General features: G+C 42.5%; 1 protein-coding gene across 1 annotated transcript in view; it reads right to left on the reverse strand.

Moving 5' to 3' along the window:
• Positions 1-23,766, reverse strand: part of MEGF11 (multiple EGF like domains 11) — a 370,671-nt gene that overhangs the window by 63,321 nt on the left and 283,584 nt on the right. The window contains exons 9-14 of the mRNA XM_040414290.1: positions 21,398-21,561; positions 21,201-21,303; positions 13,486-13,632; positions 10,364-10,498; positions 4,002-4,130; positions 1,218-1,346 (exon numbers count right to left, since the gene is read on the reverse strand). Of these exons, the coding sequence (XP_040270224.1) occupies positions 1,218-1,346; positions 4,002-4,130; positions 10,364-10,498; positions 13,486-13,632; positions 21,201-21,303; positions 21,398-21,561 (807 nt within the window). The remainder of the gene's footprint in view (positions 1-1,217; positions 1,347-4,001; positions 4,131-10,363; positions 10,499-13,485; positions 13,633-21,200; positions 21,304-21,397; positions 21,562-23,766) is intronic.

Consider the following 23,766-nt stretch of genomic DNA (forward strand, 5'->3'; position numbering starts at 1 on the left):
ACAGGTTTCTTGCTGTGATGTCCGAGGGTCAGGAAAACTTGGATTAAATAATGTATTTCTTAGGACTCAATAGAATGTGGATGTGCAATAAACCTTCAAAGGCCTAAGACGCGTTTATACAGTGTGTTGTCAGATTGATGTGCATTTTTTTTCTAGCAAAAACTGCAAAAAGATCAGATGTAGAAGAGGAAGAAAAGTATAAAAACATAATGCTCCTCTGTTCTGGATTCAATCCCAATTTTTGACCAAGTCCACTTGTATACTCGATTAGGTATACCACATCTGTATGGACAAGGCCTGGAGAAATTGCTGTGTACCCCTCTCCCTTGCATTGGGGGAAATCTGTGGTGAAAATTTGCGGCAAATCTGCAACAGAAAAGTCATGCTGTGGATCTGAAGATCCGTACCATGCCCTGAAATCCATGACGTTTTTTTTTTTCTCCTGCTACATGTAAATTGGGTTTTATCTCCTGGGAGAACAAGAGGGTCGGGAGTTGAAATTCAACGCAACCAATCCTTCCCCCGACATCTGTCTTGGGGGGATCTTTGGCTTCCAAAACTGCATCTGGAAACCTGATTGTGTTGCCGTACCCCGACTAGGATAGTAAAAGCATATTAGTTATTTGAAGAATGCGCACCCTCATCTGTGACCCTACACCGTCCTGTTATCTCTGCACACAAATCATATACATATCATACATAATGAGACTGACCATGTACAGTATGTTCTACCGTGTATACACCAAACACATAAAACATATGACGCATATGTGTACGTATGAGTAAATAAGAGAATAGCCAGAAGGCAGTATGTGCCAGAAGGGGGCAGCAAAGTCACCCTGAGGAGACACAATAGTCAGCGTGCTCAATTTCTCCCTTCCGTCTAACCAGCGCGGAGGGTGGCAATTAGGATTAAGGTGCCCAAATATAGGATAACTGTCACCAAGCAGTTATCAGCATCGGATCCTTGTCACCCTTGACAGCCCCATGAGATTTTTGGCAGTTAATGTCAAAAATTGCACAACTGGTCGACAAAGATCAAAGCTTTACATCGGCTCAGATTTGCAGCTTCCATGTATTGTGTGGCTGTAGGGACATCACATAAGATTGAGGCTTTCATTCTATATTTTCTGCTGGATGAATGGTTAGTAAATCGAGTGAAAACCTTTGGGTAGACACAGTATATTCCTTACATACAGAGGTGGTATTGTACTTACTCTGGGTGCAGAACAGCCCTGTCCAGCCGGGAGTACATTTACATTCGCCGTCATACGCACTGCACTCCGCATCGTTGTGGCAGTTACACGTGTGGATGCAGTCCGGACCCCATAATCCAGGGGGGCATTCTGTAAAAAGAATCAGGAGCCTTTCATACGAGTCATTAAGGGAGGGCTCACATCACATTTTATGCCTCTGCTTGACGTATACGTTACTAAAAAAAGGACACAAAAACGTAGCACACCACATTTTTGTATCTTGTACAGTCCTGTAAAAAAATTGATACTTTATTTTATTTTTTTCACAGTGGAACTCTATGGTAAATAGATGCCACTGTATGGCATCAGTCTGAGGCATCCGTTTAACACATACGCCTTTTGTATAAGTTAAACTGATGGGAAAAATGTGATTTGAACTCAGCCTAAGTAATCATTTTATTCTAGAATGTCTGTATAAGTATTTTCTTGTGAAGAACAAATCATTCCATTGAAATTTGAGAATGACGTCGTTAGTATAGGTTAAACCATACCAAATACTAACATTTTCTGCGATTCACTGCACTTCCACCAGCAAAAAAGATTACTTAACCCCTTCTACCCTGGGGGCGATTTTCCATTTTTGTTTTTTATTCCCAGCCATCCTGGAACCATAACTTTTTTGATCACAGAGGCATTTTTTTTTTTGTTGTTGTTGCGGGACAAGTTGTACTTTCTAGTGGCACGTAATACTACATAGGACGAAATGGGATGCTGGAAAAAATAATTCCAAATGGGAAAAAATGCAATTTTATGGGTTTGTTTTTTTGGCTTTCACTATATGGTAAAACGGACCTGTGCTGTTTATTCTCCAGGTCAGTATGATTACAACAATACCACATAAGTATATTTTTTATTGTGTTTTGATACTGAAGAAAAAAAATATATTTATCACCATATTCTGACCCCCATAACTTTTTTATAGTTACATCTACAGAGCTGTGTGAGGGGTCATTTTTGGGGGTGTTTATGATTTGTTGATTACTTTTTATTACATTTTTGGGGGGGGAGAAGAAACAATGAAAAAAACGATGAATCGCCCATTTCCATTACACCATTTATCATATGGAATAAATCTTTATATTTTAATAGTACAGGCATTTTCAGAAGCAACAATGCCTATTATTTTCATTTTTTTATTGTTTATTTTTATTTTGAGGAAAGGGGGTGATTTGAATGTTTATATTTGAAAAAAAAATCTTATTTTTAAAAACTTTTTTTAGTCACCCTACAGTAGGTGACTATAACATGCAATCATTTGATTGCAATTTGTAAAAAGTAATGGGATTTTATCTATTACAATATACAAAGATTGGTATATTCCAATGTTGTGCTGCCACCTGTTGGCCGACTTTCCATATAGCTGTTAGAGGCATCAGAGCCTCAGCAGGCCCTGTCATTTCACAGACAATGAACGGCTCCCCCGATCACTGCCTCCAGACACAGAAGTGCAGTACTTCCAGGTTTTGCATTCTCAAATGTGACCACAGCATCAGAGGAGTAAAAGGTCTGCGATCACCACTTTCGCCAGTAGCAGACATTATCCCCGGGTGTCTGCTGTCAGTGCGTACCCTCTTTAAAGATCAGACATGTGACGTACTATTACATTTCAGGAAGGGGTGAAAGGGAATGTGTCAGAAAATGACCTATTACTTAAATCACATTTTTATGTTAAGGTTTTTTGTTTTTTTTTGTTATCAAATCATTGGTGACATAAACATTAATCGCACAACAGGACCACAGTTTAAGTTTTTTCCAGGTTACTAATTACATAAAAAAATGCATATAATCCTGTAATTTTCGCACTGGCCACTAGGTCTAATAACAGGTCATGATTTTTTGTTCTGTACAGGTAACTTTCAGTAGCTATTATCATTATCACCACCAGTAGGTGATATCGCAGCTTATCTACTCCTCCCTGACCTCTGCACAGGTCATAGAGCTCCCCTAGAAACCTCTCCAATAGAAGTCAAGTCAATGGGATCAGCTCCTGTCCATTGCGTCTATGGCCCATGGGGCTGCTCTCAAAAGACAAGAAGTCTTGACATATTTTAGGCCTAGTGGCCAGTGTGAAAACTGCAGGATTTTAGTTTTGTTGTTGTTGTTTTTTAATATACAGGTGAAACTTGAAAAATTTGAATATTGTGCAAAGTTCATTTATTTCAGTAATACAACTTAAAAGGTGAATGAAACTAACATATGAGATAGACTCATTACAGGCAAAGCGAGATATTTGAAGCCTTTATTTGTTATAATTTGGATGATTATGGCTTACAGCTTATGAAACCCCAAAGTCTCACTTTTGAGGTCCCCTTTGCTCAGGGGGTATGGATTAATTAGCCGACTAGAGTGTGACACTTTGAGCCTAGAATATTGAAACTTTTCACAAAATTCTAATTTTAAGCTGCATTAATGCAATTCCTTTTACTTTGCATTACTGAAATAAATGGACTTTTGCACGATATTCTAATTTTTAGATAGTGACATGGAAAATTATAAAATCACCAAAAGTTCTAAGAAAGCATGATTTTAACAGGGGGTCAGTTTCAGATGACACGTTCTGTTGATGATTCAGCAGAAGGTCAGCGTCTGCTGCAAGCTGTGTATTTTATAGAACATGTAATTGAACTGTATTGCTATGCAGGATATGCTGGCTCCGTAGTAACTCTTCCCACAGAAAATTCAATATAGGCGCGGGGTTCTGGGTTCTGCTACGTAACATAAAATGATCATTTCAGCGCCACTTACCATCAGAGCAGTCACTGCCTATCCAGCCAGGGTAGCACTGGCAGGAGCCATCGATGGGGTTGCAGGTTGCATTGTTGCTGCATATGCAGAATTCTGCGCAGCTCCGACCAAATCTTCCACTAGTACAAACTGTAATAAAGGAGGACGACAGTCACATCAACACTGGAAATGCAATCTTCTTGGTATATAATGGAGGGAAAATAAAATGTGCTGCTGCTACTATTGCAGCTGGTGAAGTCTCAGGCAACATTTGCGTCACAATGGCATGCTGGTAGTTGTAGTTGCACAGCAATGTTATGTACTGAACAGTGGATTAGTCCACGGAGCATGAATTCTCAAATCCTGTTCTGAGGACTCCCTGACCTAATTGTGTGCTGCACTCTCATTATCCACAATGGTTGTAGTACTTCTGTGCATCGTCAAATCTCATCTCATAAGACAAGCACCGGAAATATGGACATATGTAAAATGTTAAAGCCTACTTCTTGTCTGACTCCAAGCTCACAGCCAATCAGCATCTATAAGAGAGAGCACAGAAATGCTGATAGGACGCCAAGCCGGTTTTCAATCTCACACAACTGAAAAATACGGTTGTGTGAACGGGCCCTTATTGGCACCCTTTTTTTCCCCCCTGCTATCCAGAAAGTAGTATGGCGGGTACCTGACTAGCATGAACATTTCATAAAGGGGCAATAATGTCAATGTGAAATACTTGTTTTTTTCCACTACAGACCTGTTTAGGTTTTAATTCAAAGACAATATTGTCCACCATTCCCAGACAGGGTCAACAAACCGGACCGAAACCATAGAGGCAAAAGTCAAAGATTTCAAGACCTGGTAGCAGTGCCAGATCCTCTAGGCAAGGGGGTACATCATAATGGGAGAATACATGAAAGATACATGTGAGCAGCCACAAGACATAGACATACATGTCTGTTACCAGATGGTTGGGGGCCGCACAGAATGGTATTGGGGGCCGCAGGTTGTGCGTCCTTGCTCTATTGACACCAGTAGGTCCAGCCTCCAGTTATACAGAAAATTGTAAGTCCTTTTTAGCTTTTGACCGTTACTAGAGTTGAGCGAATCAAATCCAACAAAGTGGCATTCGATCCGAAATTCAGGATAAATTTGATTCGCCGCAAAGCCGAATTTCCTCGTGCTTTGTGGTAGTGAATGGATTTAACCTTAAATAGTGTAAAAAAACAACAAAAAAAACATACTTACCTCCTCCATTTGCTCGCGACAAAATCATCTTGAGCCACGCGTGATTTCGCACCAGATCTTCAAGCAAGATGGCGGCGGCCAGCTCGTCACGAGCAAATAGAGGTGGTAAGTGTGATTTAAAAAAAATTCTGTTCATTTTAGGGCTCATGCACACGGCCGTTAGTCGCCATGTTGCCCGTGCCCCAATGCACGGGCAACATCTGTACAGATACCGCAGACAGATCCTGACCCATTTAAGTGAATGGGTCCGCATCCGTGATGCAGTGCAAAAACGGCCGGGACCCGTATATTGCAGACCCGCTGTTTGTGGGCCGCAATACGGGCCCGGCCGGCACACGGTCGTGGGCATGAGCCCTTACACTGTTTCTACTCTCAGATGCCGCGATCATGTATGAATGCAGCATCTGAGGGGTACAATGAGCGAGAGCGGCGCTATCGCAGCTCCATGTCATTGCACCCGCTACTTACAAAAAATGCGCTACATGACAAAGTAATTCATCATAAAGCGAATTTTTTTGCAAAATTTGGCGAAGCAGCCGAATCGAATTTTAAAGGAAATTGACTGATCTCTAACCGTTACCATTCCACACACATCAGTAAGCGCTAGTAGGTTATTACTGGAGAGTCCGTAAGACCAGTGGTGTTGCCCATAGTAAGCAGAGTTTTCATGGCCTGCAAGGTCTTCTGCTAACGTCCTCGGACAATCTGAGCCGCTTCTAAGAAATAGATTCCTGTTCTACACAGAAAAAATAAGAACTATCCAAACGTCTATTGTTTCAAGAATAGAAACAGGACTTCACAATACTATGCCTGTATGTTGTCGGCTCGAGACTCTACCTTTTATGTGTAAGATTGACAGCTCTTGGGTTCAGGGCTCTCTCACCTTCAATTCCTTGTTTTATCTCATGTTCAAATCACTCACTGAGCGATCTGCCGCCTGAGATAGAAATCCTGTGATCTGCCATTCACGTATGAAGCCTTCTGCACGTAAGGTTCGGTTTTTCCCATTAAAATAAAGCCAAGTATATAAGACTAGTCGCTCTGTTTTTAAGGAATATACTGGGAAAATGGTTGCAGAGTCTTTATGAGACATGGTAGAATATACTGGAAATACAATGAAATATTTTGCCAGTTAAATAATCATTCTTATTTTTACACAATGACAAGGTACGCCGAGAGATGCTGTTAAAATGTAGCTTTTTGCTTGAGGGGTGGCGCACCCCCTGATTATCTCGCTCTCTGCCGCAATTCAGTGACAGAGAGTACAGATTGTTGATGTTTCGGGGTGGAGGGGGCCCTAATACGGCTCCAGAATAATGTTTTTCTGCATTATTTCACACAGTGAGGGGGGTTGTCACAGGTCTATTATCAGAAAACTGAATCCCAGGAGAAAACATCAGAAAAATGCCACTGTGATAAAACCTTATCTTTTCACAGACCATCCATGACACAGACAGCATAATCCGCAAGCCGTCTGACAGCGACATTAGCAACCTACCCCTCCCCCTGCGCAGTTCCCTCAATCAGAGTCACCTGGCCCCTTCCTGCTTGGACAATCTGATAAGAACCCTGACGCCCCCATGAAGGATTTTTTTTTTCTAGTTTGATTTGTCTTCCAAGGAAAGAGATCTTGGTAATGAAGCAGCGCCTGGTCGCAGTGATAAAGCTCCATTTCTGTATCGTCTGCATCGCTCCGAGTGTCCTATCTGCTTTCCGATAGGACTGGAACAGACAGAACCACAGAGGACAAACTCGGAGGCCTGATAATAATACTCAACCTAATGTTACTCATTTCCATCTCCTGCTCTGAGGAATGAAGGGGATCAACTCCAGTTTATTTAGTAATGTTGGATATAGACAGATGACCCTATCAGTAATTCGTTTTTGTTCGCCTAGGACAAAGGCTGGCCAAGGACGTGAAATAACTAGTGTCTACCAATTAAAATGGCCAACTTATCATTAACATGAGTGTTCAGCTTGATGTTGTCTTGTACCTATCTGCCTTGTTGTGGCGGTATCGCTGGCGTCACTCAGTTACCACCGGGGTCACTCAGTTGCCACAGCAACCAGCCCAGACTCCAGCGGCCTATTAAGCAGCAAGGATGGCAGCCCAATCCGGCTTGGCATCATGTGCTTCTTGTCACAGGGTTATTTAAACAGGCAACTACTGACCACAGTTGCCTGTGATTGGTCTTCTTAGCCTCAGTAGCGTGTATTACTATTGTTTGGATCACTGGTATCCGGACTTTTGGACTGTCCTTGACCTGACTTGCTCCTGACTGTCAATTACTCCTCTGACATTATCTTCTGGTACTGACCCCGTCTGGTATTTTTACTGTGTTTTTATCTTTTGTTGGTTCTGATGTATCTCTCTAGTTTGGACTCTGGCTTGATTTTGACTTTGCTTTTTGGTTCTGATCTGGTCCTGGTTTTGTCTGTCTGGTTCTGATCTCTTTCTTTCTAACTACTCTTTTACCCAACTTGTTTTGGGCCCCTACACTTAGTCAAGTTAGGGACCGTCGCCAAGTTGGTGGCCACCGTTTAGGGCAGATCGTCCAAGTTTAGTAACAAACGCCAGCTTCTGCTCAAAGCTCCTAGGCACGGATGGTGCAGGACTGCACTCCCACAGCGATAAATGTAAGCGATTTCCAGCCACCGGTATTGGTAAAATCCATTCAACTTTTTTTTTTCTCCATTAAAAGCAGTTACGAAAGATAAATACGAAACAGGCCTCACATCTCTCTGACGCGTTTCGGGTACACGCTTCTAGCACCCTTAATCATAGAGTCACTAGATGACTACACCAGTCAGGTTTTATGGTGGAAAGGGGGGAAGAAGACACACCCACTGGGTGTGATTGGCATAGAGGAATACTAGCCACTTCCAAATTAACTCCTTGACCACCATAGGAAACTAGACTGTGTGTGAACAGGACCCTAAAGCAACATTACCAAATGAACACAAAATACACCAAAGCATTACCTTACATAAAATGTAAAAACTTTGTGCGCTGTCACAACAATACACATGACAATCTACAAACATACATTAATAATGTAAGATTAGATCTTGTCTTCTATTCAATCCATGGGGGACACATGATTTAAGCTTGAATATCCAAAAAGCCTCTCATATAGTCTAACTTTTTCAATACCCTGTACCATAATGTGACTCACATCTCCTCCATGATGGTGGAAGACATGATGGGAGACTGCTGAGATATGGCGGAATGTGTTTATGTTTTTATTGTCATCTCTGATCTAATCCTAATTTTTAAGGGGCCAGATGTACACCCTACATATTGCAGTTGGCAAGTTTTGCAGGTAATCAGGTAAACTACACCATGTGTGTTACAGTTAATATATTGTTTGTTCATATATGTTTGGTTCTCTGTGCAAGAAGTAAAGTCTTTTGATACGTGAATAACAGAGCAGCAGGTGCAGACATTGTGGCCACATTTGTACGTACCTTTATGTTGTAACCACGTTTTATTTTTGACAGTGCTGTTATCTTTAAACTGGGGGATAAAGTATTACCCAATGTCTTTGCTCATCTAGCTACACACTGAATTCCCATACTGACTACTTCAGCAAAACCTGGGTCCATTTGAAGGACTGACAGATGTTTTTTCATAATTTGACAAACTTCGTTGTATTGTGGACTATATGGGGTTGAAAACACCAATCTGTTTCTACCCTGTGATTTCCCTTTGGGTGTGTCCACATCTCTGAGTAATTCAGTTCTGTCTCTCTGACTAACCAGTTTTAAGGCTCTGTTCACACTCCAGTCAGGATAACTGCGTCTTATTAGTCTCTGAACTATATCAGTGGATTCTTTTTTATAATCTTGTTCATATGTACAATTACGCTTTGCTCTGACTAGTTCACCTACAGGTATACTTTTAATTGTATGTGCAGGATGACATGATTTACCATGGAGTATAGTGTTACCTGCCGTAATTTTTCTTTAAGTGGATGTAATAATCCTCCCTGTGTCTGGTGAAGCTGTCAGATTCAAATCAAGAAAGGAAATTTCCAAAGGATCACAGTGATATGTAAAGCACAAATTATTTGTATTATTATTTATGTATTTTATGAAATCTGGTACGGTCGCCACATCCCCGACCCATATAAACAACAGGTCATCGATATAGCGACCGTACCACTGCAGGTGGTCAATGAATGGACTGTTATCAGAGACCAAATATTGATGTTCCCACAAACACATAAGAATATTTGCAATTGATGGCGATACCTTTGCCCCCATAGATGCACCAGATATTTGTAAATAGTGCGAATTGCAAAACATGAAATAATTATGCGTCAACAAATAATGTATGACTGTGCATAAGTAATCCCGCAAAGTTGAAGTGTAATCGCTATATGTTAACAAAAACCACTGTAATGCAGATATAGCCTGATCCTGGGGTATGGAAGTATATAATGCTGTGACATCAGCAGTGACCCATAAAAACTCTTTTCCCCACTGGAGGTTATGCACTGCTTGTAGTACATGCTTTGTGTCGCGTATAAAACCAGGCATGGATCCAATTAGTGGCTGGAGTAGGCTATCAGCCCACTCAGACAGCCTTTCATTCAATGACTCCATGCCTGAGACTATAACAATTTTTATGAACCTTGGGCAGGGCAGTAGGTACGGACAGATATGCATCTTATGAAGCAGAAGATATGTGGCTGATATACAACTCTAGCACAACTTATGAAATCTCAGGGAAAACAATACGATCAGACAGAAAAAAGTCAACCTGTTATCCATACATCTGCAAGACCTGCTGGCAAATATGCCATTTTTATGGCTACTTTTGGACGAGACAAAATTTTTGATTGGTGTGGTGCCCATTTGCTGATAAGAGTGTTAGCAATAATCCTTATATGTGCCCTTTAATGACTGGCCACTCCATCTAAGGACTTTTTTTTGCCACTTTTCCCATGCGCTCAAAGGGGTTTCCAATATAAGAAAAGAGGTCTGCTTTTTTTTCAGAAATAGCCCCATGGATTGTATCTGAAAAGTCAGAGGCACCGACTGCTGCAATACAGACACAACCCAAGGACAAGTGGACGACCCATGGAAAATAACAGGCCTTTTTTTCCAATCCTAGTAGAAATGCTTGCTATTACCTTGATTGCAAAGTGGCCCAAAAAATCCCGGTAGGCAGTCACAATGGCCTGTGATGTGATGACATGGTCCATTGGCGTGGACACACTGGGGACATGTTTGGCTGCAGCGATGCCCATAAAATCCAGGAGAGCAAACTGCGAAGATTCAAAGTGAAATATCAGAGGACAACACAGGCATAGGAAATACTGCATATATCCAGTCTATATCCAAATACCCACAATGCTCAGTATATACATATGTCATGGAGCTATAGGATGGAAAGTTTTAGGCCACAGCCACATGAATTCATATGTTTGGACTTTTACAGGTAGATATAGCTTTACTGACTGCTGTGTTGTTCAGCAGACTTTCAAGCATGCTGTCATATAACATAAGTTTATTTTATTATATATTATTAATTGTATATTATAATTTTATAATTTATAATTATGATATATATATATATACAGTACAGACCAAAAGTTTGGACACACCTTCTCATTCAAAGAGTTTTCTTTATTTTCATGACTATGAAGGCATCAAAACTATGAATTAACACATGTGGAATTATATACATAACAAACAAGTGTGAAACAACTGAAAATATGTCATATTCTAGGTTCTTCAAAGTAGCCACCTTTTGCTTTGATTACTGCTTTGCACAATCTTGGCATTCTCTTGATGAGCTTCAAGAGGTAGTCCCCTGAAATGGTCTTCCAACAGTCTTGAAGGAGTTTCCAGAGATGCTTAGCACTTGTTGGCCCTTTTGCCTTCACTCTGCGGTCCAGCTCACCCCAAACCATCTCGATTGGGTTCAGGTCTGGTGACTGTGGAGGCCAGGTCATCTGGCGCAGGACCCCATCACTCTCCTTCATGGTCAAATAGCCCTTACTTTCAAAGTTTTCCCAATTTTTCGGCTGACTGACTGACTGACCTTCATTTCTTAAAGTAATGATGGCCACTCGTTTTTCTTTACTTAGCTGCTTTTTTCTTGCCATAATACAAATTCTAACAGTCTATTCAGTAGGACTATCAGCTGTGTATCCACCTGACTTCTCCTCAACGCAACTGATGGTCCCAACCCCATTTATAAGGCAATAAATCCCACTTATTAAACCTGACAGGGCACACCTGTGAAGTGAAAAACATTTCAGGGGACTACCTCTTGAAGCTCATCAAGAGAATGCCAAGAGTGTGCAAAGCAGTAATCAAAGCAAAATGTGGCTAATTTGAAGAACCTAGAATATGACATATTTTCAGTTGTTTCACACTTGTTTGTTATGTATATAATTCCACATGTGTTAATTCATAGTTTTGATGCCTTCAGTGTGAATCTACAATTTTCATAGTCATGAAAATAAAGAAAACTCTTTGAATGAGAAGGTGTGTCCAAACTTTTGGTCTGTACTGTATATGAATATATATATTTTTTAATTTTATTTTTTAAATTATATAATATATAAAAACTATAGTAAACATTACTACTGCCCATAAATCAACCCGACCTATAAGAAGCTGCACTGATGATTTGATGATGACTGTGAGATTTTGTATAGTGAAGACTGGTATGTGTGTCATAGGAGATGCCAGTTAATGAAGGTAACTCATGAGTGATAAGATATTATAGAAGTCAGCATAATGATATGACAAAGAAACAATTACAGTAAAATACAAAAGTATGGCTGAATCCAACACACAGGATGATGGCTATAGCAGTGACTTGATGCAGCAAATATATTGATTATAGTAAAATATGGAAGAGAAAAGCAACATATTACTGTATAGATAGAAAGAACTGCTGATCAACAGTGACATCTATAGGAATATATGTGATTACATCTTCATGTTATATTTCTCTGTGTATAATGCCATGATGTTGCTAAGCACTTGGTAATATGCCCTTAGTAAAGTCTCTACAGCAAACCATAGAGAATGATCAAATACAAATGAACCCTGGCACACTTGGTTTTACAGCACCCCTGACCATCTCATGGTGTATATCATGTAATGTACTCATGATTTGAGGAGGACCTGTAACCTCTCCTGACATGTCTCTTTTAGTACCATTTGTTTATTATTCCTTCTAGAAGTTATGATTGGATTGCCAGCAGTTTGCAGGGAAGGTCCAGATGGGTGTTACCAGTTCGGGGTGTGTCCCTGTCTAGATAGGATCAGACTGTGCAGGGACACCTCCCCTAACTGGTGACGCCCAACTTCATTGCAAACTGCTGGCAATCTATTCATAACTTCTAGCAGGAATAATAAAGGAATGGCACATCACACAGTCAGAAGAATAGATGCTCCAGAATTGTCATTTTATGTGGAATGGAATTGGTTACTACAACAGACATGTCAGGAGAGGTTACAGGTCCTCTTTGAAGACCCATTTTATTGCCGTCTTCTCTCTTTGAGGGACATTTATTGAGACTGACATTCCCATACACCAGTCCTGATCCCTCTGTGCTGGAGTGAGATGCGCCTAATTTACAGTATTAAGAGGCATATGCCTCTTAACAAATTAGTCGCATCTCTAGCGGTCTGTGCGCCAGAAACTGAAGTCCACGCCAGCTTGGGGCTGGTAAAGACTACAGCTATAACTTAAAGGGGTATTCCCATCTCAGACAATGAGGGCATATCGCTAGGATATGCCCCCATTGTCTGATAAGTGCGGGTCCCACCACTGGGACCCGCACCTACAATTAAAACGGAAATGAACGGAGGGCGCACTGCGCATGCGCAGCCAACCTCCATTCATTTCTATTGGGTCGCAGAAAATAGCCGAGCGCTGGCTTGGCTATTTCCGTCTGCCCCATAGAAATGAATGGGAGCATGGGCCGCACATGCGCGGTGCGCTCCCATTCACTTCTATGGGAGCAGCGCTTGGTGGTGGACGGACCCCGGGAAATCCAGGGTCCTCCAACCACAGCTTTCCCCGCTTCGTTCTCGCTGTAGGTGCGGACCAGCACCTATCAGACAATGGGGGCATATCCTAGTGATATGCCCCCATTGTCTGAGATGTGAATACCCCTTTTAGCCAGTTTCTTGTGCAAGGTATAGTAAATCTGTCATTTTACATTTAAATTTAGATGATGCCTAGAAATAGAAAAAAAATAACTTTTTTTAACTGCTAATTATTCCTTACTTCTTTGGCACAAGGCTCCTCGATATCCTGGAGCACACTCGCAGCTCCCATCCTCAGGTGAGCATGAACCCCCATTCTCACAGTGACATGACATCGAACAGTTGGGCCCCCATCGTCCTTGAGCACACACATTGTCACAGTGAATACCTGCAAATAGAAGGAGGTCGTTAGATCACAGCATCTACAATGGGTATTTAGTGAGTAGACTGGGGCGGCTTTCATTTGGCTTTTTGCTCTAAACAGCTCGTTCCATTCACCTGTTATACATTAAAGCACAGCAGTAAATGGATACAGTGAAAATGTATTATTTCTACAATGGTGATATATTATTGATGTATCTATTCGTATATACACAGTCAAGTCACGTTATTATGACCACCAGCTAATATACAGAGTGATCGTCGTGTGCAGTACAGGCTGGGAGTGACTCAGTAAGGTGCTGGTAGGTGGTCACAGGTATCTGGATCCATGCTGACTGCAGGACATCCCACAGATGCTGGAGGGTGTGCGGGGGAAGATCCATAGAGGTAACACAAACATCATGGGGGTCCCACAGATGTTGGAGGGTGCCTGGGGAAGATCCATTGAGCAAACACAAACATCATGGGGGTCCTACAGATGCTGAACTTGGTTCAAGTCTGGGGAATTAGGGTGCCAGGGTAGTACTTGGAAGTCTTGGTTATGCTCTTCCAACCAATGTTGGGACATTTCTAGCCATGTGACATGTTGCATTGTCTTGCTGGAAGATTCCATCTGCTCCAAGGAAAACAGTCAGCATGTATGGGTGTACATGATCTGCAAGGATGGATTCATACCCAAATCGGCTTAGAGTGCCTTCCACAAGGATGACTGTACCATGAAAATAATGCCCCGACTATAACACTGCCGCTAGCTGTTCTTCCAGCAATGGTTGCAGGGAGTTTCTTCTCTGATGTTTCTGTCCTGACACGCCAACGTCCATCCGTTAAACGAAGCAGACTCATCAGAGAAGGTGACCCTTTGCCAATCAGTGGAGGTCCACTTCCAATACTGCCGTGAAAACTGAAGCCTTTTCTGCTGATGCAACTTTGTTTGCAGGGGTGCAGTGAGCATCCGGCTGCCTCAGAGCCCCAGTAGGATTCACTGATCTGATGTTTTAGACACATGTCTGGTAGCCCCCGGTTCATTTTCTGGGTGACCTGCTCCACTGTAGTGTATCAGTTCCCCGTTGCGCACCTTCATAGCTGACGTTCACCTCTCACATCAGTGACACGTGGTGCCCTGCAGTGTCCACGTCGCTTACTCACAATGCTGCCATTTGTCCATTCATGATACACTTTCACCACAGCAGCACGAGAACAGATCACAAACAGAAATACTGCCATCCTCGTCCCGAAAGTCAATAATCATCCCTTTTTGCAACTCCTACCCATGACAACAACTAGGGATATGTTTGCAGGCTCGCTATCGCACACCTTATATTCCCACCAAGCCAGCTCACCAGACAGGACTTCCTTCATGAGCTACATACTGCCGACATCAAAAGTAGGAAGTGGTCATAATAATGTGACTCGATTGTGTGTATATATATATATACTGCAATGTGCTGCAGTCTTCCATCACAGGTGAACATTGAAGATCCCCCCAACGTATACTTCAAACTCAGCCTCAGTAGCAACATTTTAATAGGAAAATGCACAAAATGTATTTCTCAAATGTAATTGTTAAGTTGCCCCTACACATTGTTAAGTGCCCCCACACTGAATTAAAGGGAATCTGTCACCGCCAGTTTTATCTGCCCCATCTGAGGACAGCAGGTCTAGTGACAGAGACTCTGAGCAAAATGTTGGGTCATTTTTTTTTATTAACCCAGTCGTTTGCTAAAATGTGTATTGAGCAGCTCCAGCATGAGCTGAATGCTTAGTCCGCTCCATACACTACATGCGCTCACATTGGTGAGCTCCCCTCCATCCTGCAAATGATTGACAGCTCTCTTCCTATAGCAATCGGGGAGGGGATGGGCTCTTAATCATCCCAAGCCTATACTCTGTGTTAAGTGGATACACAGTTTGCAGTTGATGACGGTTGTATTTTCAGAAATTACCTGCAAGTAACGTAATACACTTTACAGCAATATTAAAGGGGTTTTCCGGAAGTTCAATACTGATGGTAACTGCTGTCACCACCACTGATCAACAGTTTGAAGAGGCTGCGACCATTTGGTGAGCACCGTGGCCTCTTATTAGGCCAGTGACGTTATGTGCGTTGGTTATGAGCTCAGTCCCATTGAAGTGAATGGGCCCGGACTGCATTATGAAGCACAGCCACTATACAGCGTTGTGCTTGGTAAGCTGTGAGGACGCTGGGACCCCCACCAATCACATATTGATAACCTATCCTGAGGATAGGTCATCAATATTCTACTCTCAAAATACCCCTTTAATTATTACAGTAATTAAACACAATATTTGGAACAACTTTTAAGACATGGTTAATATAGCTGCATTTCTATTACCGCAGATGGATGCCCTCTGTGTTGTCAATACATATATAGAGATAGAAAGGTTAAAAAAAATAAAAATCGGAGGATCCTCTGAAGGTTCTGTAACAATAATGGCAAACCCATCTGAAGCTGCCATTTCCAGTCCTTGCAAAGACAACGGCCCCGTTTACAATGTGCATGTTCTGTATAGGTGTACAGTCAAAGATTTCTGCTGACAGATTTAAAGAGAACCCGTCACCCTAAAAATGCTGTGCAATCTGCAGGCAGCAGGAGGAGCTGAGCAGATTGATATATAGGTTTATGGGAAAAGATTCAATAAAACCTATAATTTGATTCATTTAGACCTCTTTCTATGCGTAGGACTGCCCACATGACTCCTATGTAAGTGTAAAAAGAGCAGTGATTTAAATGTATAAATTACATGTCTTGCAGAATCATTTCCCATAAAACTATATATCAATCTGGTCAGCGCCTGCATTTTTATGGTGACAGGTTCCCTTTAAGGCGCTCCCATCTGACACTGTCCATGCACATTTTTCTATTCTAATCAGGCCTGTATATTTTGCGACAGGTTTTGCACTAACGGTACACAGATCTGGTCCTAATAAATGGAAGTGAAGCCTGAAATGAACAGGTTGTTGACAGGACAGAACGGTAAGGCATTCCCCTTCGGTTTACCCGATTCCTCCCCTCCACTTCGCTCCCTCTCCCCTACGATGCGTTGCAGCATTTGCTAGCTTTATCTCACAGGCCCACGCTCCTCTGCATAATGGGATAAACACAGGGGGAGAGACCTCAGGCAGAGAGTGGATTAATGTGTTACTCAGGAGATGCGCCCCCTCCCCATCAGAGCAGAACAGGTACCGCATTGTAATTACTGAGGCTTCAATCTGCTCGGCAGCTGAAAGTTTAAGGATTACTGCGAGTGAGTGAAAATCATTACACAGGCTCGGAGTCGTTCTCCCTCACTTGTGCTACTTGCTGATTTTGTTCAAACCGTCCTGAGTTAATGCAAAAATATTGCAGACCCAGGAAATTTACAGTGAGCTCGCAATGTCCTCCACCCTTCACATGCTGAAAGGAGCAACCAAGACTGAAACATCTCTTTACCCTTTTAAGCAATTAATGCCACCGTCCAGTGGCCACAATTGTACTGATACATGGATCACTGTCCTAAGATGACTGTATTGGCCAACTAAGGGTTGGAGCAGACTCTACTAAAGAGGCATATTTCAGCTTTTAAGGGACCCAAGGGCATAGGTGCTAGGTAGGCGCCAACGTCGATTGGTTCCATTTCTATGGCTCTACTCTATGGGTGGTTTGAACAGAACCTTCTAATCAGACACCACACATGTAGGATACAATAAGGAACATCATGTCACCCTTGTATAGGAGACAATTTTAACTTTCTCTCCAGGGTTCCCACTTCGTTATGCTGCTGGTAGTAGTCATAGTGCCAAAACCAAAGTGTAGAGAACAAATTGATTCTGCAGAATCAAAATTCAAACGGAATTTGCTAAAAATATGGATTCTATCAGAACTTCGTGTTATTCAGTTCAGAGAAATTTTGTACAGAGGGAGAGTGTCAGAGAAAAAAAAACATCAGAAGGTCATGGACGGTGTTTTAGGGAGGGCAACTGAAGCACTTTCGATCCAAATTGAATTCGACCCGAATTAAATTCCCAGAAATTCATTCATCACTACCAAAGAGCGGTGGTTGCTAAAACTTTTCCTTCCGCATGCAGGTTGGAGATTTCAAAGTTCTTTCACCCCGAGAGGATTTTTGAGCACAGGCGGAAGTACAATTCCTTATCAGCTTTTGTACAAATTAAGTCTTGTGAAAAAATGAAAGCGAACATTCTGGAGACTTATCTCTAGTCCCAGAGAGTGGCAACCAAAACTAGCATCCAATCATGAAGCGGGATAATCCGGGGGTAGTCGTAATCCTGCAGTGCCATGCCACCTTATCTAGCCCTCAACAATTTTGCATATTCTTAAATTGCTGTCTCTGGATGACCTTGCACGAACTTTATTATCTCCGTTTCTTCAGGCAGCCAAATATATTATATGTTCATATTATGATTTTATTTTATAGAGTGCAAAGTGCATTGTGTGCCTTCCGAGAGACAGTGCCGTGCTGTTCCTTTATAACCTTGGAGTAGTCTCTCATTGCACATAGGCTCCAATGTTTTACACACATAGTACACGAGAAGTAATCAGTGGCATAGAAGACTGGGTGCGTCTCCTTAAAAATATTCAGCTTGGTGAACTTGCTTGAGTCTCGGAAAGGCGGGAGCGATGGAAATGAAGATTATGAAGACATTTCGAAGAAGAATAGAGTCAGACAGACAGGTCTATCGTAGGATGCACAGACACGTCCATCTAGTATAATTAGCTGCTATCTCCAGTCCCCAGAGGCTCCCACTGACAGCTCCATTGTATAAAAGGTGTCGAAACTTTGCACAGAGGCAGTACTAGTTCATCAGCACAGTAAAGGAAGCGGCTGCGTCCTTAAACCCATGGACCAAGCCTTGTGGGAGTTAAGATTATCTGTGGTCGTGCATTAATGGAGCTGAAGGGCAGGCAAGGGACAGCCGTGTGAGTGAGTGACAGGTCTGATGTGACCAAACTCTTCCATCTTCTTGGCTCAGAGGAACCTTAGTGACACTTGGAGCGCCGTCACCCGTCCTTCTGTCACTGTGTTCATGACCAGGAGAGTGACAAAGCCTTTATGTACAACCACCTGACCGCCTTCATTCTCTGTTTAACAATAGGCAGCAGTGGCTATTCTGAGAAAACAATTAGTCTACGTACAGCCAGAAGGTGCTCAGACCGTCAGCTAGAGAAGTCAATCAGAGCTAAGAATAGCCTGATATAAGTAGTTGCCTCTATAGTGGAGCTACAGTACAGGAGCAGCAGGATTAGGGGAAGGAACCTTCATTCATGATGCACAAAAGAGCAAATGTGAATGAGAAACTATTATTAAAGGGGGGTTTTCACCGTTTTTCTGAAATGCATCAATCTAGACTTTTTTTCCTGCTAAAATAATGTCTGACATTTCATTCCAAAATTATTGTAATTCATAGACGACAGTGTCTTGACTTTGTTAGATATTACGTATATAATAATTTGCTAATATTCGTATTGAAAGCATATACTGCCAGATCCATATGTACATGATCTGTAATTTCACATATTATCACATAAAACAAGCCAGTTTTCATAAGAGAACATGCATCCAGTGTTGAAGGGGTTCTTCGGGATTTTCATATTGATGGACTATCCTCAAGATAGGTCATCAATATATCGGTGGGGGTTCGGCTCCTGGGACCCCTACCGATCAGCAACCACTCCTGGACAGATAACTAACTGCAGGGCAGCTCCCAGCAGACCTCCAGATTTATATTGACTTTGTCTCCATATATAAATGTAGTAATTCCAAGAATTGTTCTATGGGCTCTTCATCTAATACATTCCTTAATGATTTAGGTGCTTCTTTTTATACCAGGCTCCATATTATGCATAATACCTACAGTATATCTTTTATTCAGTTTCGACAATCAAGAACCTGATACTGTGCATAAAAAGGTTGCAGGCCTGCACCTTCACAATCATAGCCCCTTCTCTATGAACCCATGAGACTTGGACCTTGCAGGCACCTGCTTCCCAGACCCCCCCACCTTGTCTTCTGCATCCCGGAGGTCAGTAATCTCCTGCACACATGCCTTCTTGCCTCTGGCTCCCACACCAATCAGTGCTGAGCAGACGGAGAGCTGAGTGTTTCTTAGGGTGATAATATCTATTTAATTTACTGCACATTGCCGCTCAGCCCCTAGCTCTGCTCCTTCGCTCTGATTTTATGAAGGCAAATACACAGCCACGTGCAGACAAGCAATTTCGTACAAACATACTGCAGCGCTCACTCCACTTCAGCAGTCAGACCAAAAACTCTCCTTTACACATGAATTTGGTTAAGTGTTTTTTTTTTTGCTGCTAAAAACTGGAAAAACGTTTCTTATTTAGGTCAAATGTTTTGTATGGCATTTTTTGTTGTGTTTTTTTCTATGCCATGGCTGGCTCCCATTGCTGAATAATTTTTTTTTACGTTTTTATTTTATTTAGTATCTGATCGGTGGGGATCTGACACCTGGGACCCCCGCTGATCAGCTGTTTGAGAAGGGACTGGCACTCGCAATAGAGACGCAGCCTTCTCCCTGCTGACCGAGCACAGCGTTGTACATTGTATAGCGGCTGTGATTGGTATCGCAGCTCAGTCTCATTCACTTCAATGGGGCTGTGCTGCTCCTAGGCCGTGTGATCGATGAACGTGACAACAGACGGCCTAAGAAAAGCTGTCAGAAGGCTGCGGCCCTAAGCGGAAGATAGGTCATCAGTAAAAAAACACTTGGAAAACCCCTTTAAGGAAAGCCATGGACACAAAAAAGTACCCCAATTGGAAAACCAGCACTATAAAAGAAAATTGCAGGTAATATCTTTCACGGAATTTGTGGAATTGGTGTTTTTGCCACAAAAAAGTATAAAAAATGCATGTTAAAAAACAGTCGGCAAAATCAACATGAAAAACTATATGAGGACCCAGCCTAAACCTGCAAGTGAATGATAAAAGTAAAACACAAGATAAGGGCTCATGCACATGTGGTTTTGGTGCGCATCCGATCTGCATTTTTTGCGAATCAGATGCAGACCCATTCACTTCAATAGAGCCGCATAAGATGTCATACATATGTCCGTTCCGTGGCCCCGCAAAAAATATAGAACATGTCCTCTTCTTGTCCATTTTGTGGACATGGATAGGACATTTCTAAAGAAAAAGAAAATGGTGACAGGCTCTTGGCCAGTTTCCGTGTTTTGTGGACCGCAAACACGGCAACGGCTGTGTGCATGAGCTCTAATCCTGCCCCCACGGTTTGTTAGTCGGCTGGATTTCCAGTATGTTTCTGAAACAAACACTCTCATAGAAATCTCGCAGAGAAAACAGGGGTTAATCTGAGGAAATATCTCATTTCCATCTGGGCAATGGTTGAGGGGCTAAGCTCCTTCAAGGGGTTGGATGTTCATTTTGTGTTCTATTGCAGACAGGGCACAGCAGAGAGGCTCCTGCTCCAGCCAGTAGTCCTACAGCCAGACATAGGACGGTGAGGAGGAGGAGAAGACACAGAGAAGCTAGTCCATAGACAGAGTAGTATTCTACCGCATTCCTTCTTGTACATACCTGTCCATCCTGCCAGACAGTGACAGTGCCCAGTGACAGGGTCACATCCCTCTGCGTGACCGCAATCACACTGTTCCATACAGTCCAAACCATACATCCCTTCCTGTATGAAGAAGAAAAAAAGTCAAAAACAGCGGAATGATGGGAGAATCAGCATTAGAGCACATGAAGACATAAAAAAGACGAGAAGCTCCTACCGGACACGGCTGGTCACAGATGTCTCCCATCCAGCCTGCAGCACACATGCAGCTGCCGTCCACTGGGCTGCAGGAGGCGTCATTGAAGCAATGACAGGTCTGATTGCAGTACAGACCCCAGGTACCACTGGGACAGGGAATAGAACAGTCTGTCCCTTGCCATCCTGGGTGAAGACATACAAAAGAGATGGTTTCTGCCTTATAATATTCACCATGAAACAGAACATAGACATAATGTAATTATAGGAACTATCTTCAATGCATACAGTATATGTGTTAAACAGATGGGGATATATAGCATAAGCTCTGTTCACACTAAAGCCATGGCTTACATATATTACTGACACCATGATGCTGTTCTTCAATGGATCCAAACTGGGACTGTCGGAGGACCCCATGGCTCTCTGCTATTTTTGATAGCAAGAACAGCATCGCAGTGCTTTGTCAAAGATAACAGAATGGCTGATGGAATCTCCGACAACTGGTCGCAACACAAGTGTGAACAGAGCCTAACACAGTGCTCGAGGCTAGGGTCATTGAGTGGAAACCTGGAGCGGTTTATAAGGAGCTGGCAGCGGAATGAAAGATGGGTCAGGAACCATATAGTACATAGTAACAGAGTTAGTTAGCTATGACCAGTGACTACTTATAGCATCACTACTTACTTATTGTAATTTAATTAAGAGAAAACAGAGTTAAGGATCAACCCTATTACACTTGCCATACCTCCTGGTGAGGTTGATCCTGCTGATTATTATGATACCTATCTTGTGAAAATCAGTTGTGGTGCTGCCAAGAAAAAAAAGACTTTTTTTTCTCAGGAACAACACAACCGATTTTCAAAAGGTAGGTATCATTTTAAATCAGCAGGATCAACCCTTCCATGAAATATGATGGCTTTGTGGGATTGATCCTGCTGACAGGTGCTCCTTTAAATTCTCCTTTTTATACTGATGTAACACTTTATTTAAGGGTAGTTTCACACTTGCGGCAGAGGATTCCGGTAGGCAGTTCTGGACACAAACTGATGCGGATCCATCTGGCAAATGCATAGAAATACCCGATCAGTCTCTCCGGTGTCATCTGGAAAAACGGATCTAGGAAATTTTTTTTTTGCTTTTTTAAAGGTCTGCGCATGAGCAGACCGGAAAGCCGGATCCGTTTTGCCGGAACACTTAATGCCGAATCCAGCACTAATGCACTACAATGTAAGTTAAAGGGGTTCTGCAGTTTGTTTTAACTGATGATCTATCCTCTGGATAGATCATCAGCATCTGATTGGCGGGGGTCCGACACCCGGGACCCCCGCCGATCAGCTGTTTGAGAAGGCAGCGGCACTCCAGCAGCGCTGCGGCCTTCTGACTGTTTACCGCTGTCACGACTAGTATCACTGGCCTGGGCGGGGCTAAGCTCTGTTCACTTGAATGGAGCTTAGCCCCGCCCAGGCAAGTTGAGACGTCACTGAGCCAGCGGTAAGCAGTGAGAAGGCCGCGGCACTGCTGGAGCGCCGCTGCCTTCTCAAACAGCTGATCTGCGGGGGTCCCGGGGGTCGGACCCTTCCGCCGGTCAGATGCTGATGATCTATCCAGAGGATAGATCATCAGTTAAAACAAACTATAGAACCCCTTTAATGCCGGTGTTGGCAAGTGTTCAGTATTATTAACCGGAGAGAAAACTGCAGCATGCTGCGGTATTTTCTCCGTCCAAAAAACGTAAGAGGGACTGAACTGATGCATCCTGAACGGAATGCTCTCTATTCAGAATGCATTAGGATAAAACTGATCAGTTTTTTCTGGTACTGAGCTCCTGTGACGGAACTCAACACCGGAAAACAAAAACGCTAGTGTGAAAGTACCCTAAACTTTTTTTTTCTCTTGCAGAGAATCAGATGTATTAAATGAAAATATCTTGAAAAGCCAAATGTCCAGGTTACTGGTGGGAGCTGGATGTGATAAATGACCGGGAAACAACTGGCAGTTCTTCATAGCTATTGTAGGGGGTAATCCTATGACGCGTGTTAGTGCTCATGCACACAAACGTATTTTCTTTCCGCATCTTTTCAGTTTTTTTGTGGACCGTATGCAGAACCATTCATTTCAATAGGTCTGCAAAAAAAACTGAAGTTACTCTGTGTGCATCCCATTTCCGTATGTCCGTTCTGCAAAAAAAATAGAACATGTCCTATTATTGTCCGCATTACAGACAAGGATACGACTGTTCTATTAGGGGCCAGCTGTTCCGTTCTGCAAAATACAAAATGCACACGGACATCATCTGTATTTTTTGCGTACCGCAAAATACATACGGTCGTGTAGAAGGGAATGGATTAAAACACTGGGGCAGATTACTAATAGTGTCTAAGTGCCGGA

This window comes from Bufo bufo, chromosome 1, assembly GCF_905171765.1.
Source record: "Bufo bufo chromosome 1, aBufBuf1.1, whole genome shotgun sequence".
NCBI lineage: Eukaryota > Metazoa > Chordata > Amphibia > Anura > Bufonidae > Bufo > Bufo bufo.